Source organism: Scyliorhinus torazame, chromosome 17, assembly GCF_047496885.1.
Source record: "Scyliorhinus torazame isolate Kashiwa2021f chromosome 17, sScyTor2.1, whole genome shotgun sequence".
NCBI classification, from domain to species: Eukaryota; Metazoa; Chordata; class Chondrichthyes; order Carcharhiniformes; family Scyliorhinidae; genus Scyliorhinus; species Scyliorhinus torazame.
In genome coordinates, this window is record NC_092723.1 from 9,532,126 (window position 1) to 9,557,844 (window position 25,719).

Here is a 25,719-nt window from a genome sequence, read left to right on the forward strand (position 1 = left end):
TAAGCACTGGCATCGGATGAAGCATACAGGGTGTAGTGTTAATGAGGTCTGTCCATAAGAGGGTCATTTAGGAGTCTAGTGACAGTGGGGAAGAAGCTGTTTTTGAGTCTGTTCGTGCGTGTTCTCAGACTTCTGTATCTCCTGCCCGATGGAAGAAGTTGGAAGAGTGAGTAAGCCGGGTGGGAGGGATCTTTGATTATGCTGCCCGCTTTCCCCAGGCAGCGGGAGGTGTAGATGGAGTCAATGGATGGGAGGCAGGTTCGTGTGATGGACTGGGCTGTGTTCACGACTTTCTGAACGTTCTTGCGGTTTTGGGCCGAGCAGTTGCCGTGCCAGGCTGTGATGCAGCCCGATAGGATGCTTTCTAAGGTGCATCTGTAAAAGTTGGTAAGAGTCGGACGGTAGAGGGGATTGGAGGCGCAAGCCTCCGGTAAGTTTGGTAACGTGGAATGTCCGGGGACTGAATGGGCCGGTTAAAAGGTCGCGGGTGTTCGCGCACCTCAGGAGCTTGAAAGCGGGGGTTGTCTTTTTGCAGGAGACGCACCTCCATGTGAAGGACCAGGTTAGGTTAAAGAAGGGGTGGGTTGGGCAGGTTTTTCACTCGGGGTTTGATTTGAAATCGAAGGGTGTGGCGATTTTAATGTGCAAAAAAATGGGATTCGTGATTGCGAAGGAGGTGAGGGATCCAGGTGGGAGATATGTGATTGTGAGTGGGGTATTGGAAGGGGCACCGGTAGTGTTGGTAAATGTGTATGCCCCAAATTGGGATGATGTGGGTTTTATGAGGGGGTTGCTGGCAGCAATCCTGGATTTGGCCGCGTACCAGTTGATCATGGGAGGGGATTTTAACTGTGTCCTGGAGCCGAGGGTGGAGAGATCGAGCCCCAGGTCGATGGGCAGGGTACGAATGGCAAGGGAGCTGGGGGGGGGTTTATGGAGAGGATGGGTATGGCGATCCATGGCACTTTCAGAACCTAGGGAGAAGGGAGTATTCCTTCTTTTCACACGTCTATAAGGTGTATTCGAGGATTGATTACTTTGTAGTGAGTCGGGAGATTTTGGTTGGGTTGGAGGGGGCAGAGTATGCGGGGATAGTTATCTCGGACCATGCACACCACTGGCTGGATATTTGGTTCAGTACGGGACGAGAGCAGAGGCTGGGGTGGAGGTTTGACTCGGGGTTGTTGGCAGATGGAGGTTTTTGTGATAAGGTGTGGTTGGCGATTAGGGGTTATGTGGAGTTCAATCAGAATGGGGAGGTGTCGGCGGTCATTTATTGGGAAGCACTGAAGGCAGTGGTCCAGGGAAAAATTATCTCATTTATGGTTCGTGCGAATAAGGAAAGGAGGGCGGAACATGACCGTCTAGTGAGCGAGATAGTGGAGGTGGACAGGGAATATTCGAGGGTGCCGCCGTGGAGGGATTGGCGAGGAGGAAAAAGTTGCAGGGGCAATTTGACAGGCTGACAACGGGGAGGGCGGTAGGGCAACTGCGTAGGGTAAGAGGGGTGCAATACGAGTATGGGGAGAAGGCGAGCCGCATGCTGGCGCACCAGCTGCGGAGGCAGGCTGCGTCCAGGAAAATATTGAAGATCTGGACTGGGGCTGGGGATGTGGTGTCAGAGCCAGGGAAGATAAATGAGGCACTTAGAGAGTATTACCAAGGACTTTATGAGGCAGACCCAGGAGGAGAGGAGGGGGACATGGGGTCGTTTCTGGATGAGCTGGAATATCCCCAGGTGGAGGAAGCAAAGAGGCAGGCGTTGGAGGAGCCCCTGGGGCTGAGGGATGTGCTGGATAGTATCAGGGGTATGAAGTCGGGGAAGGCCCCTGGGCCGGATGGGTACTCGGCAGAATTTTATAAGGAATTTGCGGCGGACCTGGCACCACATCTGTTGGGGGCGTTTAATGAAGCGCTGGAGAAGGGGGAGTTGCCGGAGACGATGAAGCAGGCGGTAATCACACCAATCCCAAAAAAGGGAAGGATCCGGTGGAATGTGGGTCGTATAGACCTATGTCACTATTGAACACGGATGTGAAAGTATTGGTTTAGTTGTTGGCGGGGAGGATGGAGGATTGTGTCCTGGGGGTGGTTGCAGAAGATCAAACAGGCTTCGTGAAGGGCAGGCAGCTCGCGAGTAATATAAGACGGCTGTTGAATGTGGTGATGAATCCGTCGAGAGCTCTGGTACAGGAGGTGGTGGTGTCCATGGACACGGAGAAAGCATTTGATCGGGTGGAGTGGCGGTACTTGTTCGAAGTTTTGGGACGGTTTGGGTTTGGGCCGAGATTTGTGGCATGGGTGCGGTTGCTGTATGTGGCACCAAGAGCGAGGGTGAGGACGAATGATATGAGCTCACAAAGCTTTGACTTACACAGGGGTACGAGGCAGGGGTGCCCGCTGTCACCGCTGCTGTTTGCGCTGGCCATAGAGCCATTGGCGATGGCTCTCAGGGGGTCGGCAGAGTGGCAGGGGATAATGAGGGGACAGAGGGAGCATCGGGTGTCGCTCTATGCCAATGACCTCTTGCTGGATGTTTCGGATCCATTGGAGAGTGTGGGATGGATTATGGGCCTGTTGGGGAGGTTTGGAGGGTTCTCGGGATACAAGCTGAATGTAGGGAAAAGCGAGGTATTCCCGGTGAATGAGCTGGCACAGCGGGCTAATTTAGGGGGAATGCCATTTACGGTAGTGAGGGAAGGGTTTAGGTACTTGGGGATTCAGGTAGCGAGGGAATGGACGGGGCTCCATAAGTGGAACTTAACGAAGCTGGTGGAGGAGGCCAGGGAGGATCTTAAGAGGTGGGATACACTGCACTTAACGTTGGCGGGGAGGGTCCAAGTGGTGAAAATGAATATTCTGCCGAGGTTCTTGTTTATCTTTCAGGCTCTCCCGATCTTTAGATCAAAGGCCTTTTTTCAGAAAGTGGACACAATCATCTCTGACTTTGTATGGGCGGGGAAGGTGCCGAGGGTGGGGAGGACCCTGCTACAGAGGCAGCAGGGGGGGTTGGCGTTGCCAAACTTGTTTCATTATTATTGGGCGGCGAATGTGGACAAGGTGCGGTGGTGGTGGGAAGGGGAAGGGGTAGAATGGGTTGGGATGGAGGAGTAATCTTGTAAGGGGCCTAGTTTGAGGGCTAAGGTGACGGCAGCATTGCCAATGGCTCCGAGTAGGTATTCAGGGAGCCCAGTGGTGCAGTCCATGGTGAAGATGTGGAATCAGCTGAGGAGGCATTTTAGGGTGGAAGGGATGTCGGTGCTAACACCGCTGTGCGAGAATCATGGGTTTGAGCCGGGGGGATGGATAGTGTATACAGGAGGTGGAGGGAAGTGGGGCTGGTCAAGGTGAGGGATTTGTATTTGGAGGAAGGGTATGCTAGTCTGGAGGAGCTAAGGGAGAGGGTAGAGCTGCCGAGGGGTAGTGAGTTCAGGTATCTACAGGTTAGGAACTTTGCACGAAAGGTCTGGAAGGGCTACCCTAGGTTGCCGGGATACACCCTGCTGGAGCGACTGCTGCTTCCGGATGTGGAAGGGGAGGGAAGAATTGGGGATATATATAAGTGGCTGGGAGAGCAGGGAGGTGAGCGGGTGGTGAAGATCAACAAGAAATGGGAAGCGGAGTCGGGAATGGAGATCAATTGGGGAGTATGGAGTGAGGCACTGTGAAGGGTAAACGGGACCTCCCCTTGTGCCAGGATGAGCCTGATACAGTTTAAGGTGGTGCACAGGGTGCATATGACACGGGTGAGAATGAGTGGGTTTTTTCAGTGGGTAGCAGATGAGTGTGAGAGGTGTGGGCGGGGGCCAGCGAATCATGCGCACTTGTTTTGGGGTTGTGAAAAATTGGGAAGGTTCTGGGCGGGAGTGTTCGCGGTCTCAGCCAGGATAGTGGAGGAGGGAGTGGACCCGGGCCCTTTGGTGGCGATATTTGGGGTTTTATGGAGAGGAGGAAGGCTGATGTTTTGATCTTCACCTCTCTGATTGCACGGCGACGGATTTTGCTGGAGTGGCGGTCGGCATCGCCCCCCCGGGGGTAGCAGCATGGTTGGGTGACCTGTGGTTAGAGAAGATAAAGTATGAGTTAAGGGGCTCAGCAGGGGAGTTTGAGAAAAGGTGGGGGATGTTTGTGACCGGGTTTGTGGAGCTGTTCATCGCTGGGGGGTGGAGGGGAGGGGGGGGGGGGGGGGGGGGTATGGTCTGGAGAAAAAAAAAAGCACAAATTTTTAACATGCAACCTCTCTACATCGTGTATTTATTGATGACTTCAACACTATGGGAAATGTGTGTGCTTTTAAAATCTTTCTCTGCAGATAACTGCAATGTTTAAAAGGCCACACGAGCTATTTGCTGCAGTTATTTTGTCTGCTGGCTGTGGTGTCTCACACTTGGTAGGGTCCATGTTAGTTGGCGCCTGATTGGCAGCCAGCTGTGATCACCATGGAGCTCTCTGCATGGAAGATGTTTTTTAAAAACCCAGAAAATCCTATAGATGTTCAGGTCCTGCCAAGGAAAGAAAGAGCTAATGTTTCAGGTCAACGACCTCTTCTACCGGAAGTGGAAAAAGCGGGACGGCACGGTGGCACAGTGGTTAGCACTGCTACCTGACAGCTTCAGGGACCCGAGTTCAAGTCCAGCCTCGGGTGACTGTCTGTGTGGAGTTTGCACTTTCTCCCCGTGTGTGCGTGGGTTTCCTCCGGGTGCTCCGGTTTCCACCCACAATCTAAAGATGTGCAGGTTAGGTGGATTGGCCATGATAAATTAGTGTCCAAAAGGTTAGAGGGAGTTACAGGAATAGGGAGCATGGGATTAAATAGAGTAGTCTTTCCAAAGGCCGGTGGTCTTGATGGGCTGAATGGTCTCACCCTGCACTGTACATTCACAGGCAGGGAGAGCAGTATAACAGGAAAAAGGGCGGAATTCTGTGATCCGGAGGCTACGTGCTGACGTTATCGGATATGCCGTCAGGTTTCCCGTGGCCTGAGGATCAGCATTTCTGGCCCCTACAGGGGGCCAGCGCGGCATTGGAGCGACCCTCGCCGCTCCAGCTGCTGATCCCGGCGTCAACAAGGCGCAGCGGGGTCCGCACATGCGCAGTGGCACCGGTGCCAACGCGCGCATGTGCAGTGGCTCCCTTATCCGCTCCGGCCCCGACGCAACATGGCGCAGGGCTACAGGGGCCAGCGCAGAAGAAAGGAGGCCCCCAGCCAGAGAGGCCGGCCCGCCGATCGGTGGGCCCCGATTGCGGGCCAGGCCACAAGGAAGGGCCCCCCGGGGTCGGACCCCCCCCCCCACAGGCCACCCCCGGACCCTTCCACACAGAGGTTCCGCTGGCTGAGAACAGGCCAGAACTGTGCCGGCCGGACTCGGGTTTTTTGCTACGGCCTGGGCCGAGAATTGGAGGGGGGGGGCGCTGCATAGACCAGCCCATGACTGGCGTCGCGTCGACCACGCCGGCACCAATGGCGGCGATTCTCCGCTCTGGGGAGAATCGCATCCCGGCGTCCGGGCAGCGTGGCGTGATTCGCGCCGGTCGCGCCGATTCTCCGGCCCGGACCCGGGCTGAGAGATTCCCACCCATGATCTGCGATGGGATCACATGTGATGTGACAGGAGTGGTTTCGGGGACAGCATGATGGCGCAGTGCTTAGCACTGCTGCCTCACGGCGCCGAGGACCCGGGTTCGATCAGGGCTCTGGGTCACTGTCCGTGTGGAGTCTGCACATTCTCCCCGTGAATGCGTGGGATTCCATAAGACCATAAGACCTAGGAGCGGAAGTAAGGCCATTCGGCCCATTGAGTCCACTCCACCATTCAATCATGGCTGATTTCAACTCCATTTACCCGCTCTCGCTCCATAGCCCTTAATTCCTCGAGAAATCAAGAATTTATCAACTTCTGTCTTAAGGACACTCAACGTCCCGGCCTCCACCGCCCTCTGTGGCAATGAATTCCACAGACCCACCACTCTCTGGCTGAAGAAACTTCTCCTCATCTCTGTTCTAAAGTGACTCCCTTTTATTCTAAGTTTGTGCTCCCGGGTCCTAGTCTCCCCTGCTAATGGAAACAACTTCCCTACGTCCACCCTATCTAAGCCATTCATTATCTTGTAAGTTTCTATTAGATCTCCCCTCAACCTCCTAAACTCCAATGAATATAATCCCAGGATCCTCAGACGTTCATCATATGTTAGGCCTACCATTCCTGGGATCATCTGTGTGAATCTCCGCTGGACCCGCTCCAGTGCCAGTAGGTCCTTCCTGAGGTGTGGGGCCCAAAATTGCTCACAGTATTCTAAATGGGGCCTAACTAATGCTTTATAAAGCTTCAGAAGTACATCCCTTCTTTTATATTCCAAGCCTCTTGAGATGAATGACAACATTTCATTTGCTTGCTTAATTACGGACTCAACCTGCAAGTTTACCTTTAGAGAATCCTGGACTAGGACTCCCAAGTCCCTTTGCACTTCAGCATTATGAATTTTGTCACCGTTTATAAAATAGTCCATGCCTCTATTCTTTTTTCCAAAGTGCAAGACCTCGCACTTGCCCACGTTGAATTTCATCATCCATTTCTTGGATCACTCTCCTAAACTGTCTAAATCTTTCTGCAGCCTCCCCACCTCCTCCATACTACCTGCCCCTCCACCTATCTTTGTATCATCGGCAAACGTAGTCAGAATGCCCCCAGTCCCGTCATCTAGATCGTTAATATATAAAGAGAACAGCTGTGGCCCCAACACTGAACCCTGCGGGACACCACTCGTCACCGGTTGCCATCCCGAAAAAGAAGTTTTTAGCCCAACTCTCTGCCTTCTGCCTGACAGCCAATCATCAATCCATGTTAGTACCTTGCCTCGAATACCATGGGCCCTTATTTTACTCAGCAGTCTCCCGTGAAGCACCTTATCAAAGGCCTTTTGGAAGTCAAGATAGATAACATCCATTGGCTCTCCTTGGTCTAACCTATTTGGTATCTCTTCAAAGAACTCTAACAGGTTTGTCAGGCACGACCTCCCCTTACTAAATCCATGCTGACTTGTCCTAATCCAACCCTGCACTTCCAAGAATTTAGAAATCTCATCCTTAACAATGGATTCTAGAATCTTGCCAACAACTGAGGTTAGGCTAATTGGCCTATAATTTTCCATCTTTTTCCTTGTTCCCTTTTTGAAACATGGGGGCTACAACAGCGATTTTCCAATCCTCTGGGGCGTTCCCTGACTCCAGTGACTTTTGAAATATCATAACTAACGCCTCCACTATTTCTTCAGCTATCTCCTTTAGAACTCTAGGATGTAGCCCATCTGGGCCCGGAGATTTATCAATTTTTAGACCTCTTAGTTTCTCTAGCACTTTCTCCTTTGTGATGGCTACCATATTCAACTCTGCCCCCTGACTCTCCGGAATTGTTGGGATATTACTCATGTCTTCTACTGTGAAGACTGACGCAAAGTACTCATTTAGTTCCTCAGCTATTTCCTTGTCTCCCATCACAAAATTACCAGCGTCACTTTGGAGCGGCCCAATGTCAACTTTTGCCACCCGTTTGTTTTTAATGTATTTAAAGAAACTTTTACTATCATTCCTAATGTTACTGGCTAGCCTACCTTCATATTTGATCCTCTCTTTCCTTATTTCTCTCTTTGTTATCCTCTGTTTGTTTTTGTAGCCTTCCCAATCTTCTGACTTCCCACTACTGTTTGCCACATTATAGGCTTTCTCTTTTGCTTTGATGCATTCCCTAACTTCCTTTGTCAGCCATGGCTGCCTAATCCCCCCTCTGATAACCTTTCTTTTCTTTGGGATGAACCTCTGTACTGTGTCCTCAATTACTCCCAGAAACTCCTGCCATTGCTGTTCTACTGTCTTTCCCACTAGGTTCTGCTCCCAGTCAATTTTTGTCAGTTCCTCCCTCATGCCCCTGTAGTTACCTTTATTTAACTGTAACACCTTTACGTATGATTCTACCTTCTTTCTTTCAAATTGGAGATTGAATTCTACCATATTATGATCACTGCCTCCTAAGTGCTCCCTTACTTTAAGATCTTTAATCAAGTCTGGCTCATTACATAACACTAAGTCCAGAATGGCCTGTTCCCCCGTGGGCTCCATCACAAGCTGTTCCAAAAAGCCCTCCTGTAAACATTCAATGAATTCCCTTTCCTTGGGTCCACTGGCAGCATTATTTACCCAATCCACCTGCATATTGAAGTCCCCCATGATCACTGTGACCTTGCCTTTCTGACATGCACTTTCTATTTCGTGGTGCATTTTGTGCCCCCGGTCCTGACCACTGTTAGGAGGCCTGTACATAACTCCCATTATGGTTTTTTTGCCTTTGTGGTTCCTCAACTCTACCCACACAGACTCCACATCATCTGACCCTATGTCGTTTAGTGCTATTGATTTAATTTCATTCCTAATTAACAAGGCAACCCCGCCCCCTCTGCCCATCTCTCTGTCTTTTCGATAGGTTGTGAATCCTTGGATGTTTAAATGCCAGTCCTGAACCCCCTGCAACCACGTCTCTGTGATGCCTACCACATCATACCTGCCAGTCACAATCTGGGCCACAAGCTCATCTACCTTGTTCCGTACACTGCGCGCATTTAAATATAGCACCTTTAATTCTCTATTGACCGTCCCTTTTTGTTTTCTTAGTGTGGTGGACCTTGGTTTACTGAGCCTTTCCATACACTGTGTCATATTTTGTGGGATGGGGACTATCGTAACCTCTCCTGAGTTTTGTCTTTTCGTGCTTTTTTGTATTCCTAAGCAGCTACGCTTCCCACTGATTACTTCACCTCTTGGTTCCCTGACTTTCCCTTCCCCCCCAATCTTTAGTTTAAAGTCCTATTGACCACCCTATTTACACTTTTCGCCAGAACACTGGTCCCAGCTCGGTTCAGGTGGAGACCATCCCAACGGTATAGGCCCCCCTGTCCCAAAACTGATGCCAGTGTCCCATGAAAAGGAACCCCTCTTTCCCACACCACTCTTTCAGCCACGTGTTAACTTCCCTTATTCTTGCCTCCCTATGCCAATTTGGACGTGGCTCGGGCAGTAATCCGGAGATTATGACCCTTGAGGACCTGTTTTTTAATTTGAATCCTAGCTCTTTATAATCTCTAAACAGGTCCTCTTTCCTAGACTTGCCTATGTTGTTGGTACCGACATGGACCACAACAACTGGATCCTCCCCTCCCTCTCCAGTATCCTTTCAAGCCGGTCAGAGATGTCCCGCATCCTAGCACCGGGCAGGCAACATACCATGCGGGACTCTTTATCCTGCTCACAAAGGACACTATCTATCCCCTTGATAATAGAATCCCCTACAACTACAACGTGCCTATTTACTCCCTCCCCTTGAATGGCCTGCTGAACCATGGTGCCTTGGTCAGCTGACTCATCCTTCCTGCAGCCCTGTTCGCCATCCACACAGGGAGCAAGTGCCTCATACCTGTTGGACAGAGTCAAGGGCTGAGGCTCCTGAGTTCCTGACTGCTGGTTCCCTTTACCTGCCTGACTTGCAGTCACACCCTGCTGTCCCTGGCCACTGGCAGGATTTAAACTACTTACTCTGACAGGTGTGACTGCCTCCTGAAACACAGTGTCCAGGTAAGTCTCCCCCTCCCGGATGTGCCTCAGAGTTTGAAGCTCAGACTCCAGCTCATCAACTGTGGCGCATGCGCGGGAGCGTCAGCGGCCGCTGAAGGTTTCCCGCGCATGCGCAGTGGGGAGAGTCTCTTCCGCCTCCGCCATGGTGGAGGCCGTAGCGGAGGCGGAAGGGAAAGAGTGCCCCCACGGCACAGGCCCGCCCGCGGACCGGTGGGCCCCGATCGCGGGCCAGGCTACCGTGGGGGCACCCCCCGGGGTCAGATCGCCCCGCCCCCCCCCCCAGGACCCCGGAGCCCGCCCACGCCGCCTGGGACCCGCCAACCGCGGTAAATACCAGGTTTGATTTACGCCGGCGGGACAGGCAATTTCTGGGCGGGACTTCGGCCCATCCGGGCCGGAGAATTGAACGGGGGGTCCCGCCAACCGGCGCGGCCCGATTCCCGCCCCCGCCCAATCTCCGGTACCGGAGATTTCGGCGGAGGCTGGGGCGGATTCACGGCGGCCAACGGCCATTCTCCGACCCGGCGGGGGGTCGGAGAATGACGCCCCAGATGTCAGATGGATCTTGCGGGGCGACGGAGGAAAGGAGCCTATACTTGATGAGGTTTAGACGAATGAGAGGTGGGGCGAAATTCTCCGTAATCGGCGCAATGTCCGCCGACCGGCGCCAAAAACGGCGCAAATCAGTCCGGCATCGCACCGCCCCAAAGGTATGGAATCCTCTGCATCTTGAGGGCCGTGCCCTAACCTTGAGGGGCTAGGCCCGCGCCGGACTGATTTCCGCCCTGCCAGCTGGCGGGAAAGGCCTTTGGTGCCCCGCCAGCTGGCGCGGAAATGACATTGCCGGGCGGCGCATGCGCGGGAGCGTTAGCGGCCGCTCATGGCATCCCCGCGCATGTGCAGTGGAGGGGGTCGCTTCCGCGACCATGGAGACCATGGCGAAGGCGGAAGGAAAAGAGTGCCCCCATGGCACAGGCCCACCCGCGGATCGGTGGGCCCCGATCACGGGCCAGGCCACCGTGGGGGCACCCCCTGGGGCCAGATCACCCCGCGCCCCCCCCAGGACCCTGGAGCACGCCCGGCGCGGCGCGGCGCGATTCCCGCCCCCGCCGAATCTCCGGTGCCGGAGAATTCGGCAACCGGCGGGGGCGGGATTCACGCCAGCCCCCGGCGATTCTCCGACCTGGCGGGGGGTCGTAGAATCTTGCCCCAGGAATCCAGGTGAGATGAGTGGATCATCTCACAGGACAATTCAAATGTGAAATGAATTCACGCTCTAACCACACACAGATGTCACAGGATAAAGAACATGAAACAGGAATACTGGGAGTGTGAATTTCATAATTATATTTTATTGAGCAATTTTAAGAACTATTATAAATAAAGAGATTCCAAAGGATAGAAATGGCTGCTGTATGATGTTAGGATCACATTTACATCAAATCTGGTTTCACTGCAGAGGTCATCCACCTTCAGCAGAAATGTGTGTCTGTCTCTGGAGTGAATCATTGCACCAAGAATATATCACAGCTGAAAGTCAGAATCAAATGAGATCTAAGTAAAAGTGTTTCACAATCAGAGAGGGAGTAGAATTAGACCGTATAAACATTCTCATTTACAATCCAGGACCTGTTTGTCGTGTTGGGTGTTTGGAATGAGCGGGAACTGTGGTGTCCCCTGTTTTTATAGTGCGTGTGCTCTCACTGGCGATTGGCTGCGATGTTGTGTGTGTGTTGGTTGGTCCTACTGCATGTCCATCAGTGTGTGTGTGATTGCACCATGATATGCTGATCTGGATATCGTGACACTGTTCTTTCTAAACCTGTTCCTTTAGAAGTCCACCCTGACAAGGCATTTCTTGAGTTCTTACTTCTATTTTCATTGCTTTCCAGCTGTGACTTGGTGCAATGTGCTGCTGAACACAAACCACAGCCAAGTAGCCAATGGTACGCCTTTGTTTATAGCCATTCTGGAGATGGTGACTTGCTCAATTATACTGTCCTGCACTGGGGAACCATGTGACGGCTCCAAATGCAAATCGGGCTGTGCTTTTAACGAGAACAGGAATAAAGAACTTAGACAGCCTGAGCAAAGCCCAAGCGGTTGTTCCCATGGTCAAAAATGGTGTAATATCCCCCAATGAACACATCTCCCAGAATCCAAAGGTTTCCACCACCTCCACTAAATCCACTGTAGCAGCTGCTTTGGCCGTAGTAATTTTCCTGTAAGGAGAAGGAGAACAATTAAATTTTAAAAATATTCCATTGCAGCTTCTGACATGTTGAGTGTATTCTCGCAGCCTATTGCTGTGCAATAGCATACCTGCAATGTATAGACTTGTGGGGAAAGAGGGAAGTCCATTCCATTGATTGTAAAGACCACATCGGGCATGTTGCTCAGGTTGTTACAGTCTATTGTGGACTGCAGGTAAACAGAAAACGTACTTAGTCATTGTGTCAGTATGTGGATTGACAATAAATCATCTTTGAAATGAGAAACTTCCAAAATGTTAAATCTCTTCAGCATAATTTTGTTACAAGTGATTTGATTTGATTTGCTTGACATGTGCCGAACTACAGTGAAAGTATTTTTCTGCGGCCAGGGGAACGTACATAGTAGACAAAAAAAAAAATACTCGACAGAATACATTGACAAATGGTACATCGGCAAACAGTGATTGGTTACAGTGCGGAACAAGGGGCCACACAAAGCAAATACATGAGCAAGAGCAGCATAGGGCATCGTGAATAGTGTTCTTACAGGGAGCAGATCAGTCCGAGGGGGAGTCGTTGAGGAGTCTTGTAGCTGTGGGGAAGAAGCTGTTCCTATGTCTGCATGTGCAGGTCTTCAGACTTCTGGAGCGAAATTCTCCATCCCGCCCCGCCACATTTCTGCCCCGACCCGCCGGCGGGATGCTCTGTTACACCGGCCGGTCAATGGGGTTTCCCATTGTGGGGCAGCCCCACGCCGTCGGGAAACCCCCGGGCGCCGGCAAAACGGAGACACCCGCCGGCGGAGAATGACGCCCATGTACTTTCTGCCTGATGGAAGCGTCTAGAAGAGCGCAATGCCTGGGTGGGAGGAGTCTCTGATAATGCTGTCTGCCTTCCTGAGGCAGCGGGAGGTGTATACAGAATCAATGTGAGGGTGGCAAGCTTGGGTGATGCGTTTGGCTGAGTTCACCACAGTCTGCAGTTTCTCGCGATCTTGGGCCGAGCAGTTGCCATACCTGGCTGTGATGCAACTGGGTAGGATGCTCTCTATCGCACATCTGTAGATGTTTGTGAGACTCGACGCAGACATGCCAAATTTCTTGAGCTTCCGTAGGAAGTAGAGACGTTGTTAGGCTTTCTTGACTGTTGCATCAACGTGAGTGGGCCAGGACAGATTGTTAGTGATGGTGACCCCAGGAACCTAAAGCTATCGATCATCTCCACTCAGAGCCATTGATGCAGACCAGGATAGGAGGAGAGGGTGTCGTGCTACACTTCCTGAAGTCGATGATCAGTTCCTTGGTCTTTCCGACATTTAGAGAGAGGTTCTTTTCGGTACACCATGCAACCAAGTGATCTATCTCCCTCCTGTAGTCTAATTCGTCGTTGTTTGAGATACGACCCGCCACAGTTATATCATCCGCAAATTTATAAATTGAGTTGGGAGTTAAATCTTGCCACACGGTCATGTGTGTATAAGGAGTACAGTCGAGGACTGAGCACACATCCTTGCGGTGCCCCGGTGTTGAGGACTATTGTGGAGGAGGTGCTGTTGCCTATCCTGACAGATTGCGGTCTGTTGGTGAGGAAGCTGAGGATCCAGCTGCACAGGGAGGGGTCAAGTCCAAGATTGCAGAATTTGGTTATTAGTTTTGTCGGGATAATAATGTTGGAGGCGGAACTGTAGTCTATGAGCAGTAGTCTCACGTAGGTGTCCTTGTTGTCGAGATGTTCAAGTGTTGATTGTCGAGCCAGAGGGATAGCAGCTGCTGTGGACCGCTTGCAGTGATAGGCAAACTGCAGTGGATCAATGGTGATTAATTTCCGGATATTCCTGGGGTTGGGTGTCCAAGCTGCAGTGATTTCCGGAATTTAATTGAACACCACTCCGTGTCCTCAGTCATCTTCTGACAATCCTCACCATTATCCGCCAACATTGGTGCCATCCGCGAACTTACTAATCAGACCAGCTACATTTTCCTCCAAATTGTTTATGAATACTACAAACAACAGAGGCCCCAGCACCGATCCCTGTGGAACACCAACAGTCACAACCTTCCATTCAGAAAAACACCCTTCCACTGCTACCCTCTGCCTTTGTGACCGAGCCAGTTCTGTATCCATCTTGCCGCCTCACCTCCGATCCCGTGTGACTTTACCTTTTGTACCAGTCTGCCATGAGGCACCTTGTCAGAGGCTTCACTGAAGTCCATGTGAACAACATCCACCACCCTCCCTTCATCAATCATCTCTTTGTCACCTCCTCAAAAAACCCGATGAAGTTAGTGAGGCATGACCTCCCCTTCACAAAACCATGTGTCTTATCGCTAATAAGTCCATTTGTTTCCTATTCGGTATCAATCCTGTCCCTGAGAATTCTCTCCAATAATTTACCGACTACCGATGTGAGGCTCACCGGCCTATAGTTTCCTGGATTATCCCTGCTACCTTTCTTAAACAGCCGTACCACATTAGCTATTCTCCAGTCCTCGAGGATCTCACCTTGGATTGGATTGGATTTGTTTATTGTCACGTGTACCGAGGTACAGTGAAAAGTATTTTTCTGCGAGCAGCTCAACAGATGATTAAGTACATGAGAAGAAAAGGAAATAAAAGAAAATACATAATAGGGCAACACAAGATATACAATGTAACTACATAAGCACTGGCATCGGATGAAACATACAGGGTGTAGTGTTAATGAGGTCAGTCCATAAGAGGGTCATTTAGGAGTCTGGTAACAGTGGGGAAGAAGCTGTTTTTGAGTCTGTTCGTGCGTGTTCTCAGACTTCTGTATCTCCTGCCCGATGGAAGAAGTTGGAAGAGTAAGTAAGCCGGGTGGGAGGGATCTTTGATTATGCTGCCCGCTTTCCCCAGGCAGGTGTAGCCAATGAGGAATCAAAGATGTCAGTCAAGGCCCCAGAAATTTCCTCCCTTGCTTCCTACAGTATTCTGGGGTAAATCCCATCCGGCCCAGGAGACGTATCTACCTTAAGGTCTTTTAAAATACCCAATACTTCCTCCTTCTTAATGTCAACATGGCCCAGACTATCCACACACCCTACCCAAGGATCATCTTCCACAAAGGCCTTTTCTTTGATGAACACTGATGCAAAGTACTCATTTAGTAGCTCGCCCATTTCCTCTGGCTCAACATACATGTGCCAATTTGCAATGTTTTTACAATCATATCTAGTTGCACCTGTAATAACTTAAATGGTTTGCGACAAGCCGCATGAACAATCACTCATCGGTGCACAGTCAGACCCCCAATGCCAAACCCATTGCGGAAACGCGGGTTTACCGCGCTAGTTGGGCTTCCGCTTGCTCCAATATACTGCTGAATGGTGTTGATGGCTGAGGTGGATCCAGTAAGATAAGTAGTGCCAGTATCAACAATGGCAGCACACCCTTCACTGCAGGCCACAACCTGACCATCGATGGTCACTCTGAGGGAGAAAAATACATGAAGAGTTAGTCAAAGACCTGAAACTGCCTCACGTGTAAGGCAATTGAACAAATGATACAAAGTTAAGTTTCCTCATTAGCTGAGACATTAATTATATTTTCCATCAATGCTGATGTAACTGAGAATTAAAAATTAGTCCAAGTGTTTTCTTCTGTCGTTGCTTTTAGTTCATGGCCAGAATTCTCCATTTGGGAGATGATGGGCGGGATTCTCCGGATGCTGACGGAGATCGGCCGGAGAATCAAAGTTCGCGCCCAAATCGGGGGCGGCACCGCTTTCGCAATGCTCCGTCCCCTCCAAAGCGCCGTACACGAGGAGTACGGTGCATGCCAGAGGCCCTCCCCTGATGCCCCTCCCCCGACCGGCCGCGTTCCCGACGCCGCGGCTCTCTCATGGTATTACTTGTCGTAAACTCGGCGTGGCAGCTGCAGACTCACACCAGCGCCGCCACATTCGGGGTAGAGCCGATCCGCGGGCATGGGGTACTTTGGCAGGGGCTGGGAGTACTGTTGGGGGGTAGTCCAGGGGTTGAGAGCTGACCAAAGGGGGCCCACTATTTGGCAGGCCGGGTCAGTGCATGGCCGACGCCATGTTGCACAGCGGGTCCGTTGCAGGTTGCGCGTATGCGCAGTCATGAACCGGGCAATTCTCCAGCTGTATTGGCAGCTAGGGCCGGGTGCTCTGCGCTGCCTGCATGTTAGCCCCCCCCAGTCAAAAAGAGCATGGTGGCCGTTTTGTGCCCACTTTCCGGTTGTAGGTGTCATGATATTCAAACATACATCATAACACATACATAATGATAGACAGACCAACGGACCAATTAGCACACATAACACTACAGCCAATCACAGACAAGAGCAGACACAGTATAAGACAAGAAACACAACACTTCCTGGGCAGTCCATCTGGAGACAGCACAGGGCCAGTACCTCATAGCAAGACACTCACACCGTCACAACGTGCTGAGTACCAAGTATAATGTATAAATAGTTAAGTGGAATAAAACTGCGTTGTACCAATCGCAACCGTGTTGGTTCGTCTGTACCTCAGAGCACCCAACACTTCAGTAGGAAGCCACGTTCCCGTGCCGGCATCAGGACATAGCCTGAAAATCGGAGTGTCCCGCCCGATGTGTTGCTGCCGGGTCTGAATAGTGTGCAATTTGCACTTCTGTTGGCGACGCTATTCCCTGAACGAGTCAGGACATGCAAACGGGCCAGCACTCTGCCGGCGCGAATTAGGACCAATTCCCGGCCCAGCGGGCATTGGAACCATTGGGTCTGCAGTTAGCGCTAAAGAGCCCGACAGTTGGAGTTGTCTTTAAGTGTTTCACTTACCACACACACAAAACAGCCAGAAAGGTACCTCACAGAAGGCCTGTTCCCCGCAAGAGAGTCTGAGGTGGCCCCACAGTTCCATGCCAGGGAGGAACTGAGGATCACCTTCTTCCCCAGGGTGGGCCGCATTCTGTCCTCCTGAACATCGCCTGGGAGGTGGGGGCGGAGGCAATCAGTGCTGGAAACTTCACCAGGAGGAGACAGCTGGTGATCCTGAGGGGTAGGGTTCACTGGTGAGGCCTCTGCCCTGAGAGGGGCAGAGAACCAGGGAGGGTACCGAAGGCCATGGTGCAGGTGTCCTCTGGGTGGGGTGAGCTCTGCTGACCCCCTGATTCCTCTGCATTGGGGCCACGCTTCTGAGGAGTGCCAACACCTGGTGGGCCCCTGATTTTGCCCGGCCTTGGCAATCCCCTCAATGAAGCAGGTGAGGGGGTCCAGAAGGGCAGCTTGTGTGGGTACCCAGATGAACAGAGGCCTTCAGAGCATTCGAAGGATAGAGGCAGCACTGAGCAGTGTGATCAGTCAGGAGCCTTTACGTAGCACAAAAGGGGAGCATTTAAATCACATCCTGCAGCAATGAAGGCCAGAGCCATACCACCCCCGATCCCGAGGGGGTCACCTGAGTCCACGGACTTGGCACTAAGTCACTCCCCGCTACTGCTCCAGGCCCGGGCCCCCACCGCCCAGCGAGCCTGTCAATCTTTGAGGGTTTTTCAATGTTTTTCTAGCCTCCCGCACCCCCTCCGTAGCCATGTAGTCCAGTCCCCGCTTGTAACTACTTGCACGAACTGACGGCCACGAGAATTCTGCCCAAGAAGGACAGAGCATCGCGGAAGGGTGGGAGTGCCCAAGCCACTAATGATATAGAAATCCATGCAAATGACCATTTTACATGGATCTGCCGGTGCGGGGCACGAACTTCGATATCGCCGCCAGCGAGGGACCAGAGCATGGCGTCGGAATCAACGTCGGGCTCAAACTGTGTTTATGATCACCCACGATTCAGGGCAGCATGATGGCGCAGTGGGCTAGCCCTGCAGCCTCACGGCGCCGAGGTCCCAGGTTCGATCCCGGCTCTGGGTCACTGTCCGTGTGGAGTTTGCACATTCTCCCCGTGTTTGCGTGCGTTTCACCCATCACAACTCAAAAGATGTGCAGGGTAGGTGGATTGGCCACGCTAAATTGCCCCTTAATTGGAAAAAATGAATTGGGTACTCTAAATTTATTTTTAAAAAATGATCACCCACAATTCTCGGATTCCAGCGCCGTGAATCATAGAATCCAGGCCCTGATGTTTCAATATAGTTTGGTAAAATCATTGGGCGAAATTCTCCCCCAACGGCGCGATGTCCGCCGACTGGCGCCAAAAAAGGCGCCAATCAGACGGGCATCGCGCCGGCCCAAAGGTGCGGAATGCTCCGCATCTTTGGGGGCCGAGCCCCAACATTGAAGGGCTAGGCCGGCGCCGGAGGGATTTCCGCCCCGCCAGCTGGCGGAAATGGCGTTTGGTGCCCCGCCAGCTGGCGCGGAAATGCGGCGCATGCGCGGGGGCGTCAGCGGCCGCCGACAGTTTCCCGCGCATGCGCAGTGGGGAGAGTCTCTTCCGCCTCCGCCATGGTGGAGGCCGTGGCGGAGGCGGAAGGGAAACAGTGCCCCCACGGCACAGGCGCGCCTGCGGATCGGTGGGCGCCGATCGCGGGCCAGGCCACCGTGGGGGCACCCCCCGGGGTCAGATCGCCTTGCGCCCCCCCCAGGATCCCGGAGCCCGCCCATGCCGCCTGGTCCCGCCGGTAAATACCAGCTTTGATTTACGCCGGCGGGACAGGTAATTTCTGGGCGGGACTTCGGCCCATGTGGGCCGGAGAATTGAGCGGGGGGTCCCGCCAACCGGCGCGGCCCGATTCCCGCACCCGCCCAATCTCCGGTACCGGAGACTTCGGCGGGGGCGGGGGCGGGATTCACGGGCGAAATTCTCCCCCAACGGCGGGATGTCCGCCGACTGGCGCCAAAGCCGGCGCCAATCAGACGGGCATAGCGCCGGCCCAAAGGTGCGGAAGGCTCCGCATCTTTGGCGGCCTAGCCCCAACATTGAGGGGCTAGGCCGACGGCGGAGGGATTTCCGCCCCGCCAGCTGGCGGAAATGGCGTTTGTTTCCCCGCCAGCTGGCGCGGAAATGCGGCGCATGCGCGGGAGCATCAGCGGCCGCTGTCAGTTTCCCAGCGCATGCGCGGGAGTGTCAGCGGCCGCTGTCAGTTTCCCGCGCATGCGCAGTGGGGAGAGTCTCTTCCGCCTCCGCCATGGTGGAGGCCGTAGCGGAGGCGGAAGGGAAAGCGTGCCCCCAGGACCCCGGAGCCCGCCCACGCCGCCTGGTCCCGCCGGTAAATACCAGGTTTGATTTACGCCGGCGGGACAGGCAATTCCTGGGCGGGACTTCGGCCCATCCGGGCCGGAGAATCCAGCGGGGGGTCCCGCCAACCGGCGCGGCCGGATTCCCGCCCCCGCCCAATCTCCAGGAGCGGAGACTTCGGCGGGGGCGGGGGCGGGATTCACGGCGGCCAACGGCCATTCTCCGACCCGGCGGGGGGTCGGAGAATGACGCCCATTATCTCAGACTTCAGTGGAGAAGCAGAAAATATCCATCCCAGTTGTATCACTTACCGATCAATGTTGATTTGCCAGTAGAACTCACGAGTGACAGGAACCCAACGAATTTGACCTGTGTAGTGGCTTGAATCAATTCCACCAAACATAATTTCACTTCCGGACTCACCATACCCTCTGCGAAACAGAAGAGAATCATTAAAAAGTTCAGCAATTGACAGTTTTGTGGTTTAGCTGTTTAATATTTAGTGATGTGACTGCCTATTGGATATCGTATGTAAAATAATCAACTTTCTAAATCAGCAACACAACTCACCGATTGAAGCATTGCCATAAAAACTAATGATAAATTTGGGATAATTAATTCAAACAGGGCAACTTGCAGAACATAATCTGCCTTCGTTTATCGGTTTGACTTCTGGGGCGGGATTCTCCGATATCGGCGCGATGTCCGCTGACCGGTGCCAAAAACGGCGCGAATCAGTCCGGCATTGCGCCGCCCCAAAGGTGCGGAATTCTCCGCATCTTGAGGGGCCGAGCCCTCACCTTGAGGGGCTAGGTCCGCGCCAGACTGATTTCCCAAAGGTGGTTCAATCCACGCCGGCTGGCGTGGGTTGACAACGGCGGAACTTCGGCACATCGCTCAGTGGAAAGGTACCATGGATTTCATTTTCCTGCCTGCTTCTCGTATCCCTCGACACACTGGACAATCGAAAATGTGTCTCTGTCAGTGTTCAGTGAACGATGGAACATCCGCTCCTCTGGGGTGGAGAATGCTAAAGATTCAAAATGTCCTGAGTGAAGGGTTTGAAGGATGGAGAGTGATCGCCGCTCACTGTCCCGAGATTCAGCATCTAACCTGCAAACGTCAACTCTCGAACTCGCACCGGCATTTAACGCTCACTTGGGCACTGATTGGCAGTGGGGGGGACTTGTCCACACCTGGAAGGAAGTCCCACCCGTCGGAGTTTTTGGCCGGGCACGGCGCCCCAGTGGACAGAAGAGGCATTTCAGCGCCCTGCCTGGCACTGAGTCCCCAAACCATTGCAAAGTCAGTTCCAGGATCTTGGGGGTGGGAGGGTAGTGGACACCCTCAGGGCTCAAGAAGCACGTGATCACAGTGTCGTGGTGTAGGCCAGGGGGATAAGGTATCCTGGACTCCAAAGTCCTGGGGGTGAGGCACCCCCACCCTTCCCGAGATGGGGGAAGGTTTTATTGTCATGTTCCCATCCAGTCACACCCGCTCCTTCCAGACTAAAAATTGAGGCTGGGCTGGAAAAGTAACTGAAATGGCCATTAAGTGGCCACTTAGGTGCCTTTATAGGTAAAAGGGCAGGAGTCCCACCCGAGGACCTGCCCTCCCAAGAGTCTGGGTTTCGGGGGGTGGGTTCCCGAGGGAGAAACCATCCATTCAATATTACAATCCCCCCACCCCCCCCCCCCCCCCCCCCCCGCGCCCCCCATGCCTCAGAACCCACCTTGAGGACAGTGTAAAAATCTGCCTCAGTGATTCGCTGCTTATCCTGAGACTGTGTGTCCCTGTGTTCCAAATTGTACAGCCAAGAAAAAACCTCTCAGGGTCTATCCTGTCGAACCCCTTCAGAACCCTGAATGTGTTTCACAGAGACTGTTGAATTTTGTGCCTTGGAGATACGCAGAGCTGACTCACCATTATCCACGTGTTGAAGATAAGGTTTATTTACAATGATTGAAAGATGTCCGCCTGTATGTTTGCAGCAGCCGACTGCACTCCAGTTTCTCCCTCTTCAAGTGACCTCACCTAAGTTTAACTAGTCGCACACTGTGAACATTCAACTGAGACACCTAATCAAATGCCGAACAATTGAACACTGCTGCGATCACCTCTAATTCTTCCAAACTCCAGAGAATATAAACCAAATCCACTGAGCATCTCATCAGAGGATAGTCCTCTCACCCAGGGAACAACGAAGGCACGGTGATGTTTTGAGTGAAACCAAAATAAGCCGTTCGTGCTTCACTCAGGGAAATGAGATACAGCAAAGTTGTTCACCTCGTCAGGTAGACGGAGAAGAGAGGCTGATCCACCAGGTTTTGAGTCATCATGTTATGAAATACGGTTGTGGCTCCTGCTGATGCAAGAGATGGATAGCCCATGCCGAGAATTCCATCAAAAGTCACATAAGAGTAGAAACCACCAGGTTCACTTGTGGCCAGACCAAATTCCTGATCCCGGATCACCATATTTGAAATCTAGAAACAAGTAACAAACCATGAGGGATTAAGCAGAACGTTGTCCTGTGAATTGCAAGTTCCCCAGTAAATTAGGTTTTCCCACACAGCCAATCGTGAGCACCAATGGAACAGATGCCCAATGGAACGTTTTCTTCAGAAATCCTGGTTCATGGATACATCTTGGAAAAGAACCAAAAAGAAGACACGCCTTCTTCATTGAATAGTAGCCTGGGATTATTTGCACCCCCCTGACGGGGCTCCTATCACACCGTGGCACTGTCAATCCGGATTATCTGCACAAGTGGGATGGAACTCCCATCCTCGGACTCAGAGTGACACCACTGAGCTCATGTAGACAACCAATAGAGATAATATCCCACATTCAACACAAATAGACACCACAAGTTGAATTTAATAGCTGAATGATGGGAGCATTTTCATCAAATATTTTTATCTTGATCTGGAAGATTAAACCTCAGACATCAATTATCACTGTTATATGATTTACCTTATTTGATGAAAGTTACAGTCTACTTACGCTGACAGTATCATATCCCAGTATTCCAACCATGGCGCCTGTACCATACTGGATAGATACACCCTGGTTGTTTGAATGATATGTTGAAGACGTACTGGGGTCGAATCTGCGATGCTTCGCTGCAATGCAACATTAATTTCATGAAGTTAATGTCGGAACTTAGTTTTGCTCAAAAATAATCTTTTACTTCACATTTCAAAAGGTTTCCATTTTAACAAGAATTTCAACCCATTTTCTTTAGCCTCCCACGGTGATACTAGTTCCTTTTGCTTGGAGGTGCTGCTGAGAATGTGATGACGATCAGAAAGCTGTCTTCATGTTTAAGGTGGACATGTGTGTGTGTGCTAGTGTGTATGTCCGTGTGTGTGTCTGCATGTGTGTGTGTGTGTATGTCTGTGTGTGTGCTAGAGTGTATGTCTGTGTGTGTGTCTGCACGTGTGTATCCATGCGTGTGTGTACGTCAGCAAATGGAGATATCTCCTGCTGCATTGCAGGAGGCCCTCTTCTTGGCCTACTCAGTGGATAGGCTTAAACTGAATCAAATTTGACTCCACACAAGACTGGTTTCAGGGCTGAGGGATTTTAGCCACCAGGTTAGGTTGTAAAAGATGAGTTTTTTTCCCCTTGGAGTAAAGGAGATTGAGGGAACATTTGACAGAGTTGTAGAAGATTAGAAATTAAGACAGTTTTAGATAAGGTAGACAAAAAAAGTGGTTCCCACTCACAGATCGTTCAAGAACCAAGAGCATAGATTTATGGGGTTGAATAATGGTGCAGGGAGATATTATTTTAGTGCAGCAAGTGGCAGTGATCTGGAGGTCACTGCCTATAACATGGTGGAAGGACAAATAATCAACGATTGTGAAAGCAAATTGGGTAAACTTGAGGAAATAAACTAGCAGGACGACGGGATAGAGGCAGGGAATGGTGCTGAGCAAATAGCTCCGCAGTGAGGAATGGACACGATGGGCTGAATGGTCTCCTTCTCTGCAATGATGACTCTATTCGTGGGATTTTCCAGCCTTCCCCCACCCACACGGTGTGTTTGGTCTCCTGCGGAAACTTCCTGTCCCGCTGATGTCTACGACGTTTTGTGTGGATCAAACTTTCCGCTGACGGTGAACCCGTCGCGAGGATTCGAGGAACCGGAAGACCGGCCAACGGGAACGGCCAGAAGAATCAGCCCTATGACTCTATGACACAGGGTTAAGGGGAATGTACCTTCTCTGTACACTTGTAATTTGTTTAGTTTACTGATGAAGCTGAATGATCATTAAGTATCTTTCTAAATTCTTCCAGGTTTCCAACCTGCTCAAGGCCTCCACCATGCGTTATTTTTGGTTGGTATAACCGTTCTAGCCAAGAGTGTGAACTGGATATTATTTTACATTGATGCTAATTTGTGTTTGGGTAAATTCATCCGAAGATTTACCCATATCCTGAGGAAGACAAAGAACCACAGCGAAAAGGTCCGAGAAATCAAAGCTCTGTTTCAATTCTCTCCAAACTCAGAGAGAAATTCTAGTTTCACCCAATCTTACAGAACGTGCTTTTCAACTGTGATTATTCTGGGAATATGACTCCCTTCCTATTCCTGCCATTAGCGAGAAGAAATGTCACAGAGGGAAGCATGTTGAAGAGCAGGGTAATGTATACTTACTGCATGATGCTTGAGAGCAGTAAACTGATGGGACCCAAAGGTTGGATGAGCCAGTGTCAAAGATGACAGTGAAACTCTGTGGTGGGTTCCCAATGCTGATTCTTCCGTAGTATGACATCTGTCAGAAAAAACGATAAGACCAAAATACATCAACTGGAAATGTATCAGTGCATCAGGTGTTATGAGGCTTAGTTTTCTCAAGATCCATCGGAAATGCTGCAGCTTCTTCAACCAATCCATGGAACTGAAATTCCCCATCCCTGGAACTTTCTCGGAAATCTTTTCTCTACGCTTTCGAATTAGTTCACAACTTTCTAAAATGTGGTGCTCCGAATTGGACACAACGTTCCAGTTGATACCGAATCAGTGTTTTGTAAAGTTTCGTCATAATTCCCTTGCCTTATCCTCTACGCCCCAATTCATAAAGTCCAGGGTCCTTAATGTCCTTTTAACCACTTTCTCAACCTGCACATCACCTCCAACAATCTTTGGATACATACACCTGGATCCCTCTACTCCTGAACCCCTCGTAGCATTGTATTCATTATTTTATATTGCCTCCCCTTGTCCTTCTGACCAAAATGAATCACTTGATACATCTTTGCAATAAATTTGAACTGCTACGTGTTCACCTCAGACACCAGCCTCACTGTGTCACCTTGATGATTCTCACTAATATCCTCAGGGTTTGCAATACTTCCAAATTGTGTATCACCTGCAGATTTTGAAATTGTGTCCCGCCGCACCCAAGTCATTAAACTAGATCTAGAAAAGCCATGGAGCTAAAACCGACTCCTGGTGTAAATACCCATACACTGTCCTCCAGTCTGGAGAATAACCATTGCCCAGTGCTCCATGTTATTCTCAGCACCTATCAACAGCCCAAGCTGGAACAGCTGAAACCCATCCATTGACACTTCCTGTGTAAGTTATCGCAGGTTAAAGATCTACAACAGATGATACACCAGCCCTGTATTCATGCTAATGAATTATTATCCTTAACTAACAATTGGTTCTGGAATAACACAAAATACGAGCGGATGGTTTAATGAAGGTGAGTTAAGATGTAGTTTTCCTTTTTTGTTTGGAAAACTGACAGGTTACTTACATCCATGTAGTTAGTCATTGGTTCATTTGCATTCAGGGATAAGGGTCCTTCAAACTTTGAGCAGGGATCATGTGGGTGATTCTTCAGGAAGTCTTCCAGCAACCCTTTCTCCCGCAGAACATCCCGAGTCGATTTACCCTTAAACAAGGGCATTCTGCAAAGAAATAAAGTAAGTTAGAAGCTTCATCAGCTTTTACTATTGCTGGATGACCAATTATTTTTCCCTCTCTTGCCCTTTGATGGTTTCCTACCTTAACAGGCATTCAGAGAGCTGAATGCAAGCGAGGGTGATGATCAGCCACTTCATCTTGCCAGTTGAGTTGGTTCAGGGACTCTTCAGAATCTGAAGTTTTGGGGTCTGAGCTGCAGTATTTATAGCCCCTCTGAGCAAACCATTCCATTGTCACGAGGACTCAGGTGCGATCATTCAACATGAGAATTAAATATTAATGTACTCATGATTAGTTTATCTCAAATATAATCTCTTTAGTTAAGGACAATGTTCAACTTAAGTAGTCAGCAATTGAGAGCATTTGGATTAATACAAAATATGTTAAGGGTGCGGTTCTCCAGAAAGATGTCTAAGTGTGGTAGCGAGCGGGAACTGCCGCAAGCTTCCCGGCGCTCGGTCCAGCGAGGCCGTCAACGTTATTCTTTCTTTTCTTTTTAAAATAAATTTAGAGTGCCCAATTACTTTTTTCCAGTTAAGGGGCAATTTAGCGTGGCCAATCCACCTACCCTGCACATCTTTGGGTTGTGGGGGTGAGACCCACACAGACACAAGGAGAATGTGCAAACTCCCACAAGTCCCCGAAAGACGTGCTTGTTACTTGAATTGGACATTCTGAATTCTCCCTCAGTGTCCCGAACAGGTGCCAGAGTGTGGCGACTAGGGGCTTTTCACAGTAAACTCATTGCAGTGTTAATGTAAACCTGCTTGTGACAATAAAGATTATTGTT

General features: G+C 51.0%; 1 protein-coding gene across 1 annotated transcript in view; it reads right to left on the bottom strand.

Annotated features, from left to right (window-relative positions):
* LOC140394555 (uncharacterized) overlaps positions 1-25,083 on the bottom strand; it is a 60,650-nt gene extending 35,567 nt beyond the window's left edge. The window contains exons 1-9 of the mRNA XM_072481913.1: positions 25,011-25,083; positions 24,760-24,913; positions 23,652-23,769; positions 21,992-22,110; positions 21,272-21,471; positions 19,297-19,416; positions 15,137-15,281; positions 11,942-12,040; positions 11,701-11,841 (exon numbers count right to left, since the gene is read on the bottom strand). Of these exons, the coding sequence (XP_072338014.1) occupies positions 11,701-11,841; positions 11,942-12,040; positions 15,137-15,281; positions 19,297-19,416; positions 21,272-21,471; positions 21,992-22,110; positions 23,652-23,769; positions 24,760-24,913; positions 25,011-25,066 (1,152 nt within the window). The 5' untranslated portion in view covers positions 25,067-25,083. The remainder of the gene's footprint in view (positions 1-11,700; positions 11,842-11,941; positions 12,041-15,136; positions 15,282-19,296; positions 19,417-21,271; positions 21,472-21,991; positions 22,111-23,651; positions 23,770-24,759; positions 24,914-25,010) is intronic.
* Positions 25,084-25,719: the final 636 nt, after the last annotated feature.